Source organism: Hydra vulgaris, chromosome 15 (genome assembly GCF_038396675.1).
Source record: "Hydra vulgaris chromosome 15, alternate assembly HydraT2T_AEP".
Taxonomy (NCBI): Eukaryota; Metazoa; Cnidaria; class Hydrozoa; order Anthoathecata; family Hydridae; genus Hydra; species Hydra vulgaris.
The window spans coordinates 15637823-15660221 of record NC_088934.1 but is presented as its reverse complement, the minus strand read 5'-3'; the positions used below and the strand labels follow the sequence as shown (position 1 = coordinate 15660221).

The 22399-nt window shown below is 28.0% G+C and overlaps 2 protein-coding genes across 5 annotated transcripts in view; both read left to right on the top strand.

The window, feature by feature from the left end:
- The window catches only part of LOC136091349 (uncharacterized), a 71116-nt gene that overhangs the window by 44861 nt on the left and 3856 nt on the right, over positions 1-22399 (top strand). For 2 of the 4 annotated variants that reach the window (XM_065818812.1, XM_065818814.1), the window contains 3 exons: positions 19847-19922; positions 20074-20123; positions 20279-20515. In XM_065818812.1, coding sequence (XP_065674884.1) covers positions 19847-19922; positions 20074-20123; positions 20279-20515 — 363 coding nt within the window. Of the gene's footprint in view, positions 1-19846; positions 19923-20073; positions 20124-20278; positions 20516-22399 lie in introns of those variants that run through there. The other 2 variants (XM_065818813.1, XM_065818815.1) reach the window with 2 other exon arrangements.
- On the top strand, positions 15405-18442 carry LOC136091347 (uncharacterized). Its single transcript, XM_065818809.1, has 2 exons — positions 15405-15743; positions 16195-18442. Exon 2 carries the CDS (start codon positions 16195-16197, stop codon positions 17905-17907), a length of 1713 nt encoding a protein of 570 aa, XP_065674881.1. The 5' UTR covers positions 15405-15743; the 3' UTR covers positions 17908-18442.

Sequence of the window (22399 nt, the reverse complement as noted above, 5' to 3'; positions counted from 1 at the left end):
TTTATTCCCATTAAAAACTGTTTTATAATCAGTTGGTTTACTGATAGGTTCTTTAAGTAGTAAACTATCTTTGTACATCCAATTGATATCAGATTCATACTCATGCTAAACCAGAAAAACAATTGTTCCACTCAAAATTTTGATAACGTTTACAAATTCTTAATTTATTGAACTAAATTTTTACACCAACTTGATATGAGATTTATATTTCATTCTTTAACCAGCGAGGAGGTATGTAGAGCAGAGGTACTGCAAAGGTAGAACTAACTTCTGGTGATAAACATCAAATGGATATGTTATATATCTATAAAAAAATGTTACATATAATGAAGGACAATACATTTTTTAAATTAAATACACAAACATACAAGATCATACCCAACCAACATACCAGTTGCTCTGATCACAAGTTAATATATAAAAGCTAGATTTTTACATACATTTGATGCAAGTATTCCATTCTTTAACCTGAGCGAAGGTATTGCATAGGTATAAATAACTTCTGAAGATAGGAACAGAATGGGCACCTACCTAATATATAAAATCAATATATTAAAAAATAATATTTTAAACTAACATTACACAAATATTAGAACAGAATAAAATTATCTTATATATAAATTAAAGATCTCATATAATTTATCTTACTTGTAAATAGTTTTTTTTTTGTTGTTGTTTTTAATTTTTTAAATATTTTAACTAAATTTGATGACCACAAACAAGACAAAGACCTTGTCTATAAAATGAATTTTCGCAACGCTCATAACACACAACACACTTTCTTACCTTAGCGGCTTGAAGCTTCCTATCAGCTTTGCTGTGCAATTCAAAACGTTTTAAAACAAGATGCAACTTCTGCTCCTGATTTCTTACCGAATGCAACTGTCTTAATTCCTTATTTACGCTATTATGCAAACACTCTCCCTCCTCTTCACTTAGCAACCCAAGAGTTTTATGGAATTTTACAAATAGTGGCACATTAAAAATAAGTTCATGCATTTTTCGTGTGATACTTTCATTTGTAAAGCAAGCATGAAACTCAATAGCAAATAAATTTATATATTGATGAAGCTCAGTAATTAGTCTAATACTCATAGTCTCTAATTGAGAACTTAATGAGTTACAATGAGTGTTGAGAGCCCTATTTTTAGAATTTAAATCTGTAATTTCAGCTTCCAACTTAAATACTTGCAATTTAAATTTTTCTTTTTGCTCCATATTTGTTTTATTTTCAGAAGTTAATTGATCAATTTGATTCAGTAGCTCCTGACTGTTATTTAAAGTGAAAAAGTCATCTGCATCTGCTGATTTTTTTTTTTTTCGGGTGGAGCTTGCGACAGTTGCATTTTAAAAAATTCTTCGTTTTTTATAGCTTTAAAATTTTTTTTATATTTCTTTTTTTGGCGTGTTAACTTTAGACACATTTTATCAAACTCGTCATTACTAGGCATATCAAAATCAATTGGCAAAAGAAAACTCATAAAACTAAATAAATCACCTCTTATTTTAAAGACTGTGATTAAAATGGAAATGACATTGTTACTGATCTTATCTGTCCTAATTAATCGCTTAACAAAAGGAAAGTTACACCTATCTTCCCAACCATTTTTCCATCCAATATGTTGTTTTAGAATTTCCCTCTCAGTTGAATACATTGTTATCAAAATAATATTGACTTATTAATAAATATAATAAAAACAAATAAAATAATATTAATTAACAAATATATGCACTAGATAAAAGTGGATTTAGCAACTTATCTGATATTAGTTTGATAATCCAAAGAGAAAAATTCCGCGTAACTTTGTTTACCTTAATACTTCAAAAATTGACTCGCCGAAACAGTTGTTTGGAGAATATTCGTTAATAAATAGTTTGGGACGTAACGCATAAAGGTTACGTCATCGCAAAAAAACGTCAACACAAATGTACGCCTAAAACTAACAAGATTAGTTGTAAAACATGACATTTTTGAAAACATATTTTATAACATAGCTGAAAACACGTAAAGTAATTTTTTTATTTTCATTTGCATAAAAGGTTGAAATTTCATTAACTTACGTCATCCATCAAAAAAGTTACGTTTTGCATTTAAAAACGATCAACTAAAAAATATAAATGCTTTAAAAACAGTCTTTTTGTAAATTCTCTAGGATGTAAATTCTTTTTGTAAATTCTCTAGGATTGTAAATTCTCTAGGATGACGCAGGAATCTGATAGAATGGACATTTAGGGCTAAGTGTTCCAAATTTCAAATATCAAGCAAAAAGCTATGTTATGAAATCTTAGTTGGCCCAACTCATGTTTTCCGGAAAATATGCGAAAATTAGAAAAGTGGTTCTAAATTGTTAAAAATATTTTGGCAATATTTATTTTTATACCAATTAATGTAAATATTTATTTAACAAGGAAAGATAAATCTTTTATATTTTTTTAATTGCAAGATGAAAGCATTTATATAAAAAAGTTACTATTAATTTAAAGTTTGTGAATTTTTATACTTTTTATGCGGAAATACTTTTTTTTTTGATAAACTCATGATGTCATGCTAGTTTTTATATTGAGTGAAACAGCCGTGCCAATGCTACAAACATAAAAAACGACGTTTTCCCCGTAAAACACGAAGTTTTTACCGTAAAAAGCGAAGTTAAAAATTGCTATAAACATTCAAAAAATTCCGTTTTTAAGATAAAAACTTCGCTATTTAATCCAGTGCTATAAACGAACATGGGAATCGCTTTTTCAGATAAAAAAGGAGTTTTTCCGAAAAAAAACTTCAGATAGATTTTTGATCTCTACGTTAGATATTTTCTTCGTGATTATTAGCGCCATTCTTGTAACAACACTTTGTTAGCACTTCAAAATCATAAAAAAATCTTTGTTTGTGTTTTTATGTAGATATTTTATAAATAAAACTGAAAAGCATTTTGGTAACTATATATATGTATATATATAGTTATCAGAATAAACTTTGCCTTACCTTCGTTTTGATTTTGCGTTAAAATCATTAGTTTTGATCAAAATTTTTAAAAAACCTTTTAAAAAATTTATTTAAAATATATAAATGATATAATGTTAAATATTTATCAAAACAAAAAAAAAACACAATGCGTCAATTTTTTTTTTTTTCTTAGAAATAAAGTTGAAGACTTTTGTTATGAACGTACTTTTCAAAATCAGTTATAACAGCCGCCTTCTACTCGACTGAGGCCTAGTACAGCTTATTATAAAAAAAACCATATTGTTTTAATTAAAAATATTTTTTACCGATTGGGTCGACAATTTATCATGTATTAAAGAAATAACGTAACTCCGTAGTAGTCATTATTTTTTTAAAAAAGTGAAAACATCTCAAATAAAATAGATTAAAAAAAAACTTCAATCAATTTTGGGATCAATTTTGAAATCAATTTCTTTAATATCTATAATATCTCATTTAAAGAGCAAAGTTATTAATAACACTATAAAATAAAAACAAGGAGTTTGAGATTTAAACAATTGGATTATAGTAATATTAAATGTCATCTTGGCTTTTAATAAATGATTAAAAGTAAGTAGGTAGGTTGAAAAAACTATCTATAATCGCTCTTAATGGTAGAACTAACGGAAAGGCAAATCAAGCTGTCTATTAACGCAAAACATTACAACAAAGTAAAACACGACAATAGCAAAACAATAGCAAATAGCATAATATATTAGTATAATCACATTACATTACACTAAATCTTAACATATATGTGTTTTCTATATAATTATATAAGGCTAGACAGTAGAACCTAGATATACAACAATAACACCTTTATCCGGCTAGCCACCTGCTGTCATACTTCTGCTATGTACACCGCTTGGCTGGCTAGACCCAATAAGCACAGAACGTTTTTAAAACGTTTAAATAACTTATTAAAACGGATTTTAAAGTTTTTTAAACGTTTTCAAAACAATATGTGCTTACTGCAGGGTGGCAGTTTTGCTCTCTACCATTTTTTTTTTTTTAATAGAACTTTAGTTATAAAGCCGGCTAGTAAAACAGCCTAACTTACTATTCTTTAGGATTTTTTTAGCTGCATAGCCCATCTTTCATGCAGGGCAAATTTGGATTCACCAAAAATCCAAGTTTGGAATCACGTATGCAAAGATCATTGCCACGTTGTTGCATTCTAAAATTTACTGCTGCAAGTGGGTCATATACAGTTGGTAATATGTTGGGGGAATATCTTGATCTAGTCTTAGATTATCGACACGATAAAAAAACTTGACCGCATAGTCTAAAACATGGTGGCATATGATTCCTAGATTTAACCACATTAGCTGTAAATGAAGCAAAGGAAAGACACGCATTATAATTTCTAATATTTTTTTTTTTAAATTCATATTTGGAATTATGATCTATATAACTACCTGTAAATAAATCTTGTAAAGCTTGTCGAAGTGGTGAAAGTGGGGGCAAAATTACTTTTCCATTAAGGCAACATAGATACTGTGTTTCATTAGGAAACTTTTTAGCACCACAGTGCAGACAGATCTGGTTCAATTGGTCTAAAAAAGTTAAACCTAGAATATTATTACATTTTGCTATACAGTCCATACTTTCTTGTCTAGCTGCATTTTGTACACTTTGTAGATTAATTTCGATAAAAATTTCATCTCGCCTCCATTTCTTTCATTTCGACGACGGTTATCACTAACTCTCATTAACTCCTGAAAAACAAAACAAAACTTGCTCAAAAGTTTGTCCAAAAAAAGAACAAAACTGAAACATACTAAAAAATAACACTTTACAAAAAAAAAAACACTATACTAAAAAAACTGCTTTACCAGTCATTTTGTACCAACTTTTTCTAAAAAAAGAAAACAGACTAAAAAATTTTAAGCTGGCCAAAAAAAATTAGAAAACAACAAAACAACAAACAAACCGTCACCCTAGAATTAGTTTGTTCAATATCAACTTTTTACTGAAAATGAGTTATTGTTACAGAATTTCATTTTAAGATAAGCTTGTTTAATATCTACTATAAAATATACAGAATCTGCATTTCTTATCAAAATATTCAGATCTCTTTTGTTCAAAATCCAAAAAAGAAAACACCAATTTATTAGATTTTGTTCAACATCCGGATATTGAACAAACGAAAACGTAATTTAAATGCGTGTGTAATTGTGGTTTAACTTCTAAATTGTTGTTAGTTCTGCTCTGTTTAATATCCAGCTAAGCCAATCACTGCGTCCGGTGAGGTCGCATGACAAGTTATTTGATAAAAAGTTGTTGTCAATTAGTCAACACTTATATTGGATAAATCTTTAGTAATTGAAAATAATGATAATATTATAAACGAAACTGAAACCATGAGTATGACAGAGGATATTTACAACATTGAACATGTGGAACAAATAATAGAAAATCTACAGAGAAGAATGAAGATAGTTTAAATCAATCTAATTCTTTTTTGATTTCAACAACGGAAAGTAAAGGAACATTAACTAAAAAAAGAAAAAGGACCCCAGAAAATTGGTAAAAAAATATAAGGAAAACAAAAAGAGAGAGGAGAGAAGAGTATTTTGGTATTAAAGGACAACTACATCGTGCAAAAAAAGTTAAAGGAGGCTGTAAACCGAAATGCAGTCATAAATACAGTGGTTATTTTTCCAATAAAGAAAGAAATCAAATAATAAAACAATTTTATAAATTGTCGGATGAGAAAAAGCTACATTTTTATAGTAAGTACACCATTAGGAGTGAACTGTTTCGGAAGCAAACATACAAAGAAAAGAGCAGAAAGTCACACATGTACAAGTATTATTTAGAACAAAACAATACACGTGTGCTAGTTTGTAAAGAATTTTTTTGTGGCACACTGAGCATCAGTCAACAACGTATATATTACTTTCATGAAAAAATTTAAAATCCAACAACTTCTGTACCAAGATCACCACTCAAAGGTCGAAATGTCAAAAAACACACATCAAACGAAAAACTAGAAATGGTTAGAAATCACATTAAATCGTTTTCTGTTGTCAAATCACATTACTGCCGTGCCAAAAGCAATAAGCAATATTTAGATGGTAGTTTAACTTTAACAAAAATGTATGATCTGTACAAGGTTAAAAATGAAAATTCTGTAAATGAAAACATTTACAGAAAAGTCTTCAATGAGGAGTTTAATTAATCATTTTTTAAACCTAAGAAAGATAGAAGTGATGAATGCAAAGAGTATAAAATTCTTGAACAACCATCGGAGGAAAGAAAGTATCACCACATCAGAGGAATAAAAGTATTAGCACAGAATTGCACATCCAAAGAAAAATAGAAGGATTTGAGGAAAGAACGACAGATAATTACCGGTACCGGTACGACCGACAGATATTAACGGTATAATAGATGTAGTTTTTGATCTTGAAAATGTTTTCAATCTGCCAAAAGCTAATGCATTAAGCTTTTATTATTTTAGTAAACTTAATGTTTACAATTTAATTGGTCATGGTAGTATTAACAAAAGGGTATACAACAGCATATGGTCCGAATACTTAAAAGACTTGGCAATGATATTGCAAGTGCAGTTGTGAAAATATTTAAAAAAAATAGTAGTAAAAGATATTCCTTATATATGTGAAATCATTCTGTGATTGGATAGTTGCGTTCCACAAAATAAAAATTTAATAATGAGTTTAGCATTACGTAATTTTGTTAAAGTCAGAAGACAGCGGCAAGATTAAAATTATAGAGCAAAATTTTGCAGAGCCAGGACTTACAAGAGATTGATGCAGTACACAGTGTTATAGAGCGTTACACTGAAAATTTAGAAATATACAGTCCAATCGGCCTGATAAGAGTATTAAAAAATATGCCTACAAAATCAGGTAATTTCAAAATCCTGCAGATGGTTACCACAGATTTTCTGGACTGTTAAAAAGCAGCAACCTCTCTATTTTCTAAAATTCCTTCACGAAAATAAAACAAATTGTGTGCAATAAAAATACAATTTTAAAAGTCAAATTTAGATCATCTTTCAATGAAGACTTTAAATGTGTTAGAATGGATATAAAGGAAGTACAAGGAAACAAAAATCTGCTGAATTACTGCAATTGCCAAAAGTTATGGCCCTAAAAACTGAGCAATTTTCACTATCAGAAAATAAAAAGAGAGATTTAGCCAAAATACTGAAGTATATTCTCCATGAAATTGACAAATAATTTTATGAATTGATTTTAAAAACTAAAAAACCCATAAAACAACACCACAAAATAAAGAAGGCTGCTTATAAGACTCTATAAAACCATAGTATTATAATTATAATACTACATAATGTTATAATTATAATATAGTTTTTCAAACTGGTGATACCTATATGTTTGCTTAAAAGAATTATTTTTGAGTTTATTTTTTCTATGGTATTTGATTTTTTAAAACTGTTGAAGAAAACAAGATTATTTATTATTTGTGATTAGTGTTGCTTTGTTCATTATCCTGAAATTTTGTTCAATATCCTATAAAACTATCAAAAATTTTGTACTCAACGCAGTTTTGTTCAATATCCAAATAAGATATGCTAGTATCGTCTTAATTTTAGGTAAACAAACTTTATATTTCAATTTATCAATAATTTTAAAATAAAGATAGTACATTAAACATCTATACTAGCTATAAATAAAATACGAGAGCAGTAATAACCTCCTAAACTTTAACCGCGTTTTACCAACAAATTATTAATATGTCTGTTGAACAAACAAATTTTAGGGTAACGAAACGTTTATTTATTAAAACTACCATTAAAAGTTTTAGAACATCGTTTAGTTAAAGAACCTACGCGAGAGAATAACTAACAATTGTAACTAAGCCCATTAAACAGTAACTAAACGCGTTAAACATTAAAATACAGTGTTAATATTAAGATGAACTTTTATTTTATGACTATGTTTTAGTGGTCTAAGATCTTTTTAGTTTCATTTGTATCGCGTTATGTACAAACGTCTGTAAGTGTAAATGTCGTTAGCATAGTTGAGTTTGCAGGCATTATATGAAATAATTGTGTATAAACTACAAAATAAAAAAACTTTAAAGTTTTATTTTAAATTTTAGAAAGCTTTTTGCCATATTATTTTTTTTTTTTTTTGCTATAAATATAGAAGCAAGATTGAAAAAACTTCAAAAATTATTACGCTAAGGTGAGGTCTTAAACCCTCCAAAATGGCACTGATGACAGTGCACTAAACCACATTCTTAGAAAATGCTGCTATGATTTTCATTTTAAATTTGCTTGTAGTTGAAGGAACTTTTATTTTTAGGAAAATTGAAAGTAAGTTGTATCGTTGCAGAAAGGTAAGTGCAGCCTACTAATAACTTAAAAACAAAAATAAAAAATTACTACTGTTCTATCAATTTGTCATACATGTTCTATTTTCATTTAATTTGTAAATTCTATTTCATAAATCTACACACACTGTAATTTGCATAGCTTGTTGAACAGCCTAGCTTTACATATTTTGTGGATTAAATAGCCACTCTTAACTTAATCTTAAACCAATAGAACAACTTAATTTTAAATCAATGTTATAACTTAACCTTAAACCAACATATATTAAAACAATAGAAATTAAACTACTATATACATTTACATCTTAATTTATTCAAAAAAAAACGAATTGACATGACATTAGGAAAGGTGTCATCTTATTGATAATAATATAACAGGTAATATTTATCAAAACTAATAATAAGAAATTATTGTCATATTTTGAATATGCTATATTTTTTATGAAGGTTATGTGCAAATATCTTGAAATGATATAAATAAAATCCAAGTCTAAAAAAATTATTTATCTAAAATATTACATATAGATTTTTTGTTTTAATATCTAAAATATTAACTAATTTGAATAAATATAATTTCGGAAGTTGAGACAATCAAAATGAAATGGATTTTCAGAAATAAAATGAAACCAAAAAATTTGTTGCTTGTGCATTTTTTTTTATATTTGCCAGCACAAATTTGTTTATAAAAAGCGATAAAACTGAGCATCTTTGCAAGTCATTAAATCTATGATACCTATTTTGAAATACTTTCATGGATCATGGATTTACCAAGATAACCTTAATCCAAACATCAAGGTTTATAAAAATCTGACACTTTGTATCAGATTATTATAACCTAATACAAGATATATTACCTTGTATCAGATGTTTTTAAACATGAAAAATATAAATGGATATTATTAAATATAAAGGAGAGAAACACAATTTTTAAAGATATACACCAACATATGCATGGAAAATTTTTCATAGAAAACTGTAATAGATAAATTTGTAACAGAAAATAGAATATAAATCTGTAATAGAAAGTTCTGTTAACACTTCCATTTATTACAAATATAATGTAACAGTATATTCATACAGTCTGTTGAAATATACAAATTAAAATTCCTAAAATCCTTTTTTTTGTAGCTGTTTATACTTTTTATTCACAGTAGTACCAGTCTTTACATTCCTGGAAGTCTTTCACAAATTAAACTGTTGTAATCAATAACAAAACTCAATAAAAAAAAATGTTTATCAATGTAATAATAAATTAATGATATGTATCCAAGTAAAATATTTATCCTTTATTTTCAAGTTTTCAAATAAAATGAAAAGTAATATTTAATTTGGTTAAATATACTAATAACACGATAAAGTAGAATAAACATAAACTTTCTTTATAAAATGATCCGATTGCATTTCTTGGTTAAAAATAAACAGCACTGGTATGTAGCCAGTTACATGTTGTAAGTTAAGATATTTGTAAACATTTTTTCATACTATTTTATTTATAAACTATTTATACCAACTGATAAATATTACTTTTTCAAAACACATTTTATTAACTATTAAATCTTTTAATGTATATATATATATATATATATATATATATATATATATATATATATATATATATATATATATATATATAATCTTTCAAAATCTCTAGCTAAAAAAAAAGATAATAATGCAAGTATCAATTTCAAATGTAAAACTATGTGTATATAGAGGTGACATAGTGGTTTATCGAGCATCTTTTATAGACTTTTTTTATGATTTGAACAATACAAAGAAAAAATAAATATATTCTTCCATGAACAAAAAGTATAACTTATATTTTATCATATAAACACATTAAAACATTCAACTTTTGACTAATTAAGCCATGAACCTTTATTACTTAGCTGCACATTTGAGTGTAGACTGAACCAAACGTTAATTTTTTCAAAATATTTCAATCTATATGACATTTAGTTTCATTAGTCGCGCGAACAAATTGCGTTGTATAGAAATGGTAGGTTTGGTAAAAACCTGTATTTTACGGATCCTGAAAGGTAAGATATATAAGGAAAAAGTAAATTTAAATAAAAAATTTAATTAAAATGTTTAAAAAAAATTTTTTTTTTTTTTAAAAATTTAAATAAAAAAGTTCAATTTGGAATAGACGTACAAAGACCCGTATTTTCACGGGTCCGATCAGCTACTCCAAAAGCATTTTGTTTGCGGATGAGACTATTTATTTTATCTGATAACAAAACTAATAAACTCTTTGCTACTATGAATAAATAACTCAAAAATATTTTTAGCTGGTTCAAATGTAATAAGCTTACCTTAAATATTAAAAACAAAATGATTACTTTTCATTCGATTGCTAAAAAACGTTATTAACCCCCAGCTCTATCTGATATTTTTATTGACCGAATTGAAATAAAAAAAGATTGTGTCACAAAACTTTTAGATGCATTCTTTGATGAGAACACTATATGGAAGCATTGAAAGATATTAACTATGTTGGTAAAGTTTTCAAAAATATTCGAATTCTTTATAAAGCCAGAATCTAATTCTAATTTTGATTTACCTACTTCATTACATCTTTTTAAAAATAAGCTGAAAAATCTTTTACTCTCCCATATTATCAAAGTTTGACTATAATATTTATATTATGGAAATATTGGTTAAACCTTATAACTTATACTAAAAAATGATATGTATATGTATATTTTATTATGTTGTACTTATGGTTACATTATAACTTAATATATTGTTTACACTAGTTTAAGGTTTTGACGGTAAGATCATGCTTATCTTCATTGAGATGCCTAGTTTGCAAATATTTGTAGTATTTGCTTTCTTTATAAATGTTATTAATTTTTATCTTCTCTTATTATATTGTGAAAACGAATTTCCTTTTTTTAAAAAGCGATATCACTATTTACATTATTACTTACCTTTAAATTTTACTTATTTTTTAATTTTAAGTTGTATTGTATTTAAGGAAAAATCTTGATACTGGCTCGGCAAATTTGAATCTTTAGATGCCAGTTGGCATATGTAAACCAACGAGGATATATTTTTTTTCAAAGCAATAGTTTGCAAAAAAATTCTCCAGGTCGGAAAATAAAAGATACGTCACCCTCAACCCCTCACTTTCCTTTGTATATCCCCCTTTTACTTTTTTACAACATTTAGAAAATTTTGTTCCTTTTCTATTATCTTATATTGATTTTCCCGTTCGCATTATGCCTAAAAATATAATCATATATACTTTATTTTTATACTACAATACAAAGACCAAAAAAAGATTATGATAGTTTCAATTAGAATTCAAAAGTGGAGCATTTTAAAAATAATAGATTATTAACTTCTTACATATCTCTGGTACAACTTAAAACTGATTTTTAGTCATTAAATATTTTCTGGTACATTATAAAAATGATTATCAGTCTAGCCTAGCTAATGACAGTTAAATGACACAAACAAGGATCATCTACCTCTGTGCATTTCTAAAAAAAGTATAAACAAAGAAAAAAGTAAATTTACATAGTAAATTTGATAAAAAGTATCTAATCTCGGCTAAGAAAAGCAGACAAGGGTTGATTACTTATCTGCTTTCCTAATAAATGTGCCAAGCCCATGTATGTTTAAAATATAACTTAAAACTTTAGCCAAATAATGAAAATTTAGGAGATTTCATGACAGGTTTTAAAAATAAGAATTTAAAAAATTTTAGGGCATGTAGGCAACCTAATGTATCATTTTTTATTTCTTTTATTTTGGTACTTCCGCTTTTTCTTGTAATTCAATCGTTTTAAATCCTTTGATAACAATCTTTCGTAATTCAATCTTTTTATATTTTTAATTAAACTCTTAAGAACCTCTTTTCATAACTTATATGAACACTTATTAGAATATAGATTTATGCAAATTTAATAAAACTAGATTTCTTATAAAAATGTTTGAAAATGATGCTTTAATCATTTATCTAATAACTACATACCAACAACCATATAAATTACTACCTAATTATCGCACAGTTCGTGAAAATTAAAACTCCCGATTTATTTAACAAAATATTCAACATGTCTGTTGCATGGGATATAACTTATATAACGACCTAATATAAGGGGAGAGTTGCCGAAATTGGAACAGCTCCGTAATTGGAACACTTAGCTTTATTTAGAAACTGGAACTTATTCTACTTTCATGAATATTTTTTCTTGTAAAGAAAATAATTTTCTTTATTTTTTGAAACTTCTAGTATTTAAACTTAAAAACTGCACGTATGTCAATAAAATTACTTTTTTTTAAAGAAAAAAATTTTTGCGATCTAATTTTATCGTTGCATTTAAGGGGGAAGTACCCCTTGAATTAAGTAAAAATTGAAAAAATTTTTTTTGTTTGTTTCGGAAACAAAAATTAATGAAGAACACAATGAAATTAAGAGATATTGTAAACAATGTCAGGAAAGTGGAATAATTTCAATTTTTTGAACCATACTCATCAAGTTTAACCATAGCAACGCACATAGCAACGATAAAGCTTCTGCTTATCTGCTTATTTCAGAGGCTCACATAAAGTTTTTAATCTGCTCATAATAAAGACTTTTTTCTACTTTGTTTTTACTTTAATTATCTACTTTGCTTAAATTAAGTTTGACTCGATTGCCTCTAATTATTTCAGTTTTTAAACATTCTTAAAATTCTATTATTTACTTTGTTATGAGTTGTTAAGTGTAATAAGAACATATTTTATCAAATTTTAATAAAAATTAGTCTTAATTATGGGAAGAAAAGATAGAGTCAAGCAAAGAACTAGAGTTACTGGAAAGAAAAGAGTTTTTTGTGGTAACCAACACACTTTATCATCACCAACATCAATGACAAACTCAAAAAAATATTCAGAGGTTGATACTAGTTCTTCAAGATCAGCCAACAAGATTGAATATATTAAAAATGATGTTCCAAATAAAAATGATGAAAAAATAAATGGTTATAGAGTAATTGATGTTGAAATTTTAAACACTATATTTGAATCTTTATGTTGTCCACAGTGTATTAACGACAATAGCTTGGTATTGAAAGAAAACTTTGTGAAAAAAAAGGATAAGCTTCGAATTTAATATGTTGCTGCAGTGTTTGTGGATATAGAAAAGATTTCTATACATCTAAAGTTTGTAACCGCACTCATGATATTAATCTACGTATTGTATATAGCATGAGATCAATTGGGCAAGGGTATTCAGGACTTGAAAAGTTTTCTGCATTAATGAACCTCCCAAGTCCGATGAGTAAAAAAAATTACAATGGTTCTGTAAAAGTTATTACTGACGCTGTTACTACAGTTGCTAAAGAAACAATGCTTCAGGCTGCAAAAGAAATTAAAGGTAATAGCAACAACATTGTTGATACTGGAGTATCAACTGATGGAACTTGGCAACGTAGAGGATACAGTTCACTGAACGGAGTTGTGACAACATTGTCGATGGATAATGGAAAAGTGTTAGATGTTGAGCCAATGAGTAGACTTTGTAAGCAATGTCAACTACGCAAAGATATAAAGTCTAAGAATTCAGAGAGCTACAAAAATTGGTACAAATCTCATAGTTGTAACGTAAATTGTATTGGCTCAGCAGGAAGTATGGAAGTGACTGGTGCCAAACGCATATTTAGTAGATCTGTCAAAGAGTATGGACTGCAGTATATTAAATTTTATGGAGATGGTGACAGTAAAAGTTATCCAGCTGTGAAATTTACTTATCCTGGTGTTGAAGTTGAAAAGTTAGAATGTGTTGGGTATGTTCAGAAACGAGTTGGGACACGTCTAAGAACATTAAAAAAAAACATGAAAAACCTCTGTGGCCGTGGAAAGTTAACAAACAGTCTTATTGATAAGCTTCAGAATTATTATGGGATTGCGGTAAGAAGTAATAAAAACAATCTACAAGGCATGAAGAAATCCATTCATGCTACACTTTTTCATGTTGCCTCATCAAAGGAAAATAACTGGCACACTCACTGTCCAATTGGTGAAAACAGTTGGTGCAGATATCAGAAAGATAAAGCAACTGGCAAATCAACGTACAAACCAGGTGGAGGACTTCCACTATCAATTATAAAACATTTAAAACCAATATATGCAGATTTAAGTGAGGAGTCTTTGTTACGTAAATGTTTGCATGGGCAGACACAAAATCAAAACGAAAGTCTAAATGCAATGATTTGGGATCGAATCCCGAAAACAAAGTATGTCAGCCTAACACAGTTAAAATTTGGAACATATGATGCTGTAGCAAACTTTAATATTGGGAGAAAAAGTTCTCTTTTAATTTATAAACAGTTAAACATGACTCCTGGGAACTATACATCAAGTTTGTGCGATAATCAAAATCGAAAACGTATTTATTTAGCTGGATATAAAAATCTAGAGTCATCCAAGAAGCGGCGAAAGGTTCTACGAGGGTTGACAAAAGCATCAAAGGACAAATATGAAAACTTTGAAGGAAGTCAGTATGCCCCTGAGTCATTCTGAAACTTTATTTTAAACATAAATTAGTTCTATTTTATATTTTTTGTGAAATTTAAATTTTTTTTTTCTGTTTTTGCGTTTTTCTCAAAACAAGGTTTTTAAATGCCCCGGCTGTGATAACTTTGGAACTGCTTGGTGTTTAATGATGAAATTTTCAGTAATTGTCCTATTTTATACCTTCTGTGATTTGAACCTCCACTTTTATGAAATACTTGACAGAACACGTTCTACGCCTATTTCAGTTGCCTAATTTTGACCAAAATTCATTAAACGGCAATATATTTGCCCCCTGAAGAACTAACTGTCATATTTTTCATAAAATTTGAGGTTCAGATCACAGTTCAAAGTATTAGTTAAAGGGAATTGCAGTATGACAGTTTGAATATATGTAGTTCTTTGGATAAGTTAGCCGGGGCATTAACTGTTTTTTGGTTATTTTTCAATATTTTCCTGGTTACCATGGCAACAATGCACAATTTCTAAAAAATTTCATTCTGAAATGTAAAATTTTGACATTATATATTGTTTAAAATCAATTTTACTGTTTGAACATGAGTTTTAACGTTTTTGGGGTACTTCCCCCTTAAACGATTACAGAAGCTTAACGATATTGAGTTTAATGATAATTTTTTTAAAATTTTAAGGGTTTCAAGTCTATGTGATATTAAGAGCTTATATCGTAAGTTGTTACTTGTATGTAAATATTTTGCTACAACACCATGGTCCTATGTTGCCCAGAATGGAACTTCAAAAGTTGCCGTAATTGAAACGATGTCATCTCATAACATGCTACTTGACGTCCGAATTATCAGAAAATTGCATTAGTCCGACTGTATAATATTTTTTAAAGCGAATTTCTTTTATTGACATAGTATTATTGTAAGACATTTGTTGCTTTTTTGGAATTGGTATTTAGTCTTGCTTTAAAGTATGAAATGATTTTTCACAAAATTTTTTTCATAGTCTAAAGTCTAGTCATAGTCTAAGGATATAAAGTTGATCGTAAACATCGTATACTTTAATTAACAAATCATTTTATCTTTTAGTAAAAAATAAAATGTAAAAGTTTTACAAAAGTTATACATTTCTATTTAACGGATAAACTTGTAAGACAACATAAATTATATACCCAGCATAAGTTTTTTACTGAATATAGAAGTTAATATATAAAGTTGCAAACTTTATATAGTTTATATAGATTTTGATTTATATAGTTAATGATTAACTAAACAAAAATGATGAAAAATAATGATTATATAATGAGTATATAATTAACTTAATCATATATGAATAACAAATAAATATATGAAAAAATAAGCCTGTAATAAGATTATAAAACTCTCCTTATGTATCTTCATAGTAATTTGCTCTTATTTTAGATGCAAACACCACGAAAATATGGAAAATGGAAAGTAGAAAACTTGAAAAAGGCTGTTGAAGCAATAAAACAAGGAGAAATCAGCTTAAATGAAGCCGCTTATGCATTTTGTATTCCAAAAGCAACTTTGTCAAGGCATATAAATAAAAAAAACAAAGTTGCTGTTGCAAATGTGAAATTTCATGGTCGACTTACCACCTTACCTAATGAAATTGAAACAGAACTAGCTGATCACTGTTTATTATTAGAATCAATGTACTTTGGATTAAGGATTGATGATCTTCGTCGTCTAGCATTTGATATTGCGGAAGCTAACAACATCATACATAATTTTAACAAACTAACACGAATGGCAGGAAAAAAGTGGTATTATGCATTTATACAAAGGCACCCACAACTGTTGCTTCGTGGGCCTGAATCAACATCAATTGCACGTGCACAAGGTTTTAATAAAGAGCGAGTGCAATCTTTCTTTAATTTACTTTCAAAGTTATACATGGAAGAAAAGTTAACTCCAGACAGACTTTATAATATGGATGAAACTAGTTTATCAACAGTACAAGATGGTCAGATAAAAGTTATTAGTGCAAGGGGCAAAAAACGAGTTGGAATTATGACTAGTAGTGAACAAGGAAATTCAGTAACAGCTGTAGTTTGTGTATCTGCAGCAGAATTTTATGTTCCACCAATGTTAATATATAAACGCAAAAGAATGAAGCCAGAAATAACAAATGGTGCACCTCCAGGAACTGTATTTAGTACTCAAGAGAAAGGATGGATGTCAAATGAAGGTTTTTTAGATTGGCTCAATCATTTCATTAAAGTTGTTAAACCTTTAAAACAATCAAAAGTTTTGTTGATACTTGATGGTCATGTTACACATTCAAAAAATTTGGCAGCGATATATCTAGCACGAAATGCTGGAGTGCGTATGGTATCACTACCTCCCCATACTACACACAGACTGCAACCATTAGACATTGCGTTCTTTGGACCACTTGGTACATACTATGATGAAGCTATGCGAAAATGGATGCGGTCACATATATCACAACCAGTAACAACTTGGCAAGTTGCAGAATTATTTGGTGACGCATATAGTCAGGCAGCATCATTGAGAATTGCTATGAAAGGATTTCAGGCTAGTGGGTTGTGGCCTTTGGACATAAATGTATTCACTGATTCTGATTTTACAGCCTCTTCATTTACTGATGTTGGTCCTTCAAACAATCTTCAGTCATCTGAAAGTATAGATGGGATGACAAAACTATCTACAGATAAATCAAGTGAAAAAAAATTAAAATGTCATGTTTCAGTTTCAACTTTGTCTCTTTTGCCAGTGGTTTCACTTGAAGTAAAAAACAAAAAAAGAAGATCACGAACAACTCAGGCGGCTGATCTTACAAGCTCCCCATATAGACGTGCTCTAGAAATTACACCAAGAAATCAAAAGCACACACTAAATCAAATAGCTTCCAAACAAATTAAAAAATCTACAAAAAAAAAGCTCACACTATATCCAATAACTGCCAAACTATTGCAAAAACCACAGGAAAGCAAAGTAGCACTTGACTCAATCACCATGGACCAAATGAAATTGAGCACATCAAATAAAATCACCATCGCCACCACAGCACACCACATATCACCACTACCATCCCAAGTGCAGAAGCTGCAAGAAAAAAAGACTTATGAATTGCGAAAAAAGGATTAAATATTTGTTGTAATTTTTATTTGTTATTATATCTTTTAAATATCTTTTATTAAAAAGCTAATCAATTAATTTTTCCTTTAAGCCATAAGTTTTATAGCTGTAATTTATTCAAATATTAGAACTGTTCTAATTAAAGAATATATGTGTTCCATTCAAGGAGACCAGTTGCCTTTATTGGAACAAAATGGTGCCTTGAAAAATCAAAGTTTATATCCAATAAGGGTGCGATCAATAGAGTCGAATCATTAATAAAAGCATAGTAGGGTTGTATATCTATATTATTTAATTCATAAATGTTTTCATAGTTAAGCCATCTTTGGTTAATAAATATTTTTTCCTAAAGTGTTCCAATTAAGGCAACTCTCCCCTACATACTTACAAGTATTAATATTTAAGAACAATAAAACTAGATGGAAAGTATTTTAGTGTTAAAACCTGTAACACACTGTAGATATTTGCAAACGCACAAAACTATTGTAATCGCCCTAAAGTTTAAGTTTCTTTTATTTAACTAAAATCATATTTATACTCACATAAATTAACTTATTTGATGCACTGGAAAATAGCTCTAAAGCAAATTTTTTTTTTTTTATAAATTTAACACATTACCTACATTTATTTTTGCTGAAGAATCCATACAAATAATAATGGTAACTATTAAACAAAAAATGAATTGTTTTATTTCGAGACAAACTAAAAATTTGAGACTGAACATTTCCCCAATAAAAAAAGCAAAGCAAACCAGGTAATAAGCAGCCTGGCATTGATAAAACAACGTTTACTACATTATCAAATTTATATAATCTCTATATATTATTGCCGAACTTTAGAGCGTTAGTTGTGTTAGTGCCCATTCAAGCGTGTTTGATAGGAAACCCTTGGCAGCCATTGCAACCGAGGTAGTGGCGAGAAAGAGTCGCAGTACTTTTATTATAAGAAAAAGTGAACGAAAGTGTATGCAAACTTATGTAAACTTGAAATTATGTAACGTTAAAACATATTAAAACATGTACCAAGTTTTACAGTATTTCTTTCACTTGAAAACTGCATTGCGGCAACATCTCCTTAATTTTAATCAATAGTATTTATTTCCGTTATAAAAATGTTATATAGTCTCAAAATTTTTGTATGACAGTGTGTCATACGAAAATTTTTCTAAATAAAAAAGCTTTGGTTTGAGTCCTACCACTGGCGACTTTTTTTGTTGATTTTTTTCGATTATTTTTAAATATAAAATAGTTTTGAAGTTTTATAGAGATTACATATAACGTATGTAACGTTATTTATCAAACGAAAAGGTTTTAAAATGGCTAAAAGTTTTGAAAACATCATAAAACGGGCGGAAATTTGTTGTGTATGTGTCACGATTGAGATACTTATGCTATTAATGTACTCAAGTAATTAGTCCCAATAAGCTGCAGATTCTGAAAAATTTATCTGAAAGTTAATAAAGAAAAAATTTAATAAGACAGTCCTGCTACTCCAGAAAGTGCTGGTAAGGAGGTAAAAAAAAAAAGGGAAAAGACCGTAGCATTAAAAAATCTAAATTTTATTATTGCAATTAAAAGTTTTTTTTTGCTATACTTTTTTTTTTTTAACTTATTAGGTGATAAAATTATAAGCCCTCTTAATTTCAGTTATTTCAGAAAAAGTAATACCACATAAAGCAAACTTTATGTGGTATTACTTTTTCAATGATAAGAGATTAGTCTGTGAAATTTAAAATTTGAATGCCTTTAATGATTTTTAAGTTTGTTTTATTACCGCTTTTTTATAACTTTAAAAAGAAAAACTGACTTTTTCTGCTCTCTTTATAAATTAGACACTAAGAAAGCAGAATCTTTCCCAGACAAAAAAAATTATGTGCTTGCTCATTGATGAAGAAAAATATATTTTCTTTTTACTTCAGTAAGCAATAAATGATTTAATTTAATTTTAGAAAGCTATAGTCGCGGTGTCTGTTGGGATCAAGTAGAATCTTGGATATATGCTTGCATGAACCTTTATGTTAAAATGTAATTATACTTATTGCATACGTCTAAATAATATTGTCAATAAATAAATTATGAAGAAGTTTTCAAGAAAGTGTTTTGAAAAGTATTAAAGTTTTTTAAAGTTTTTATATAAGTATGTAATAAAATTATGGTACCATATTTATTGTTTAAGCCAGCAGACAGCATGCTACGTTTCAAACAACTATGGCGAAGAATGGTCAAGTTAATTTTTTTGTTGTTGTTTTTTACTTTTTGATTCAGAATTAGTTAAAACATTTTATTTTATTTTTAAAAGAAACTAAACTTTTACAATTTATGAAAATTTCTTTGAAAGTAGTTCTTTATTCGATTGTTTTTTATTTAATTTATTGTTATAGGACTAGATGTACGCGTAGGTTCTGTTCTTGGTCATCATACATTAACTAGAGATTTGTATGTTATACATCGAAATCAAAAAACTTACTTAATGTTTAACAAAGTATATGAAAAGTGGTTAGCAATTTCAAACAATGAATTTGAAAAAAATGTATCTAAATTCTTAAACTTCTCTGCATGTTTGAAGTTAGAAGGAACTTCTGAGGAGATTTTAACATCTCAAGCTCAACAATGGATGGGTAAAAAAATTAATTTGAAGTTTTAATAGAATGGTCACTTTATTAGATTTGCTTCATGATAATTTCAAACCTTTCAAAAAAGAGATTAATTTTTCAAAAACTTTTAGAACGCACAGCTTAGTAAACAAGAAGTACATAGTTTGTATTATTTCAGTAGTAATCCATTAAGAACTTGAACCTCTGATTCAAATTGCTTTTAATACTTACATATTAACTTACTAAAATCCTTGTTGTCATGCTCAATATATAGATTATGTAAAGTGTCTGCATATGCCCTATTTTTGACTGAACTTTAAAATTGTTTATTCTAGATAATTAAAATTAAAAGTATCAGGTTTGTACAAAGTACTGCTTTTAAAGTTTTAATATTTCGAAATACTTCCAAAATCTTTTTATCTAATTATCTAACAGTTCATATTTATAAAAATTCTAGCGAAACAATCTCATGAAAGTTATCTATAACTTGAGAAAAATATTTAAAACATATTTTTTTGTTTATCATTATATATTTTGTTTAAAACAATGTAATTATATAAGTTATCGTTTAATTAAAAACATTATAAACGATGAACCGAAAAAACTATTATACAATTGTGCCCAGCAGTTCTTAAATTTTCGTTATAAATGACTTAAAACAAATTAGTACGTAAAAAAAAGTTGTAGAAAATATATTTTTTAAGTAAGTTTAAAGTAGTTTAAAAAAAAAAAATATATATATATATATATATATATATATATATATATATATATATATATATATATATATATATATATATATATATATATATGTATATATATATATATATATATATATATATATATATATATATATATATATATATATATATATATATATATATATATATATATATGAATTTGAATTTGAATTTGAATTTGATTTTATTTAGAATCAATAAATTTACAATCAATAATAATTTTTTTTTACGTTTTTACAAATTCAATAATACTGTAAATTAGTCAATCATTAATTATAATGTATATTGACGAAGAGATGCAACACCAGGCATCTCTATACTAACTAATGTGTAGGGCTAATTGTCAACGAGACAAGATGCCCATCATGATAGGAAACTTTTGAATAAGTTGACCGAGTGAGTGTCAATTGCTTCCTGTGGTAGCATGTTCCCGGACGGTGTGACACGATTAGTAAAAAAGTGATGTCGCTCTTCGCAATCGCTAACAATTTGTCTGTGTAGCTGTTTATTGTGACTCCTCCTGCAATATAGGTTGTTAGAGATCCTTTGAGGAACAAAAAAGTTAACATCATCAATTTTATTTTTAATTTTAAACTGTTCAATAAGATCTCCTCTAGCTCTTCTCTCTTCCAGTGTTGTCACTCTAAATATATTTAAGCGTTGCTCATATGGGAGATGTTTGATTGAGAAAACTTTTGTCGCTCTGCGCTGAACTCTTTCAAGCATATTGATATCCTTTTTTAGGTGAGGAGACCATCCTTGAATAGCGAATTCCAGGTGTGGGCGCACATATGTGATGTAAAGCGTTCGCCAGAGATGAATGCTTCTGCTTCGGAATACTTCTTTTAGTAGACCCAATTTTTAATAGACTACTGAGACTGCAGACTCTACCTGGGCACGAACTTTGAGGTCATTTGATATCAGAATACCTAGATCTCGTTCAGTTTCAGTTTCCTCCAGGTTTCGACGAGTGCCTTCTGTGTTCGTCATTGAATAGACTTGATTAGATTTTCTGTTACCTCGACCGACATGCATTGTTTTGCATTTTTCCACATTAAAGAACATCAACCATTTGTGAGACTATTTTATGGCTTGATCAATGTCTGATTGTAAAGCTAGCATATCTTCATTCGATTTTATCATGTTCATAATTTTACTATCATCTGCG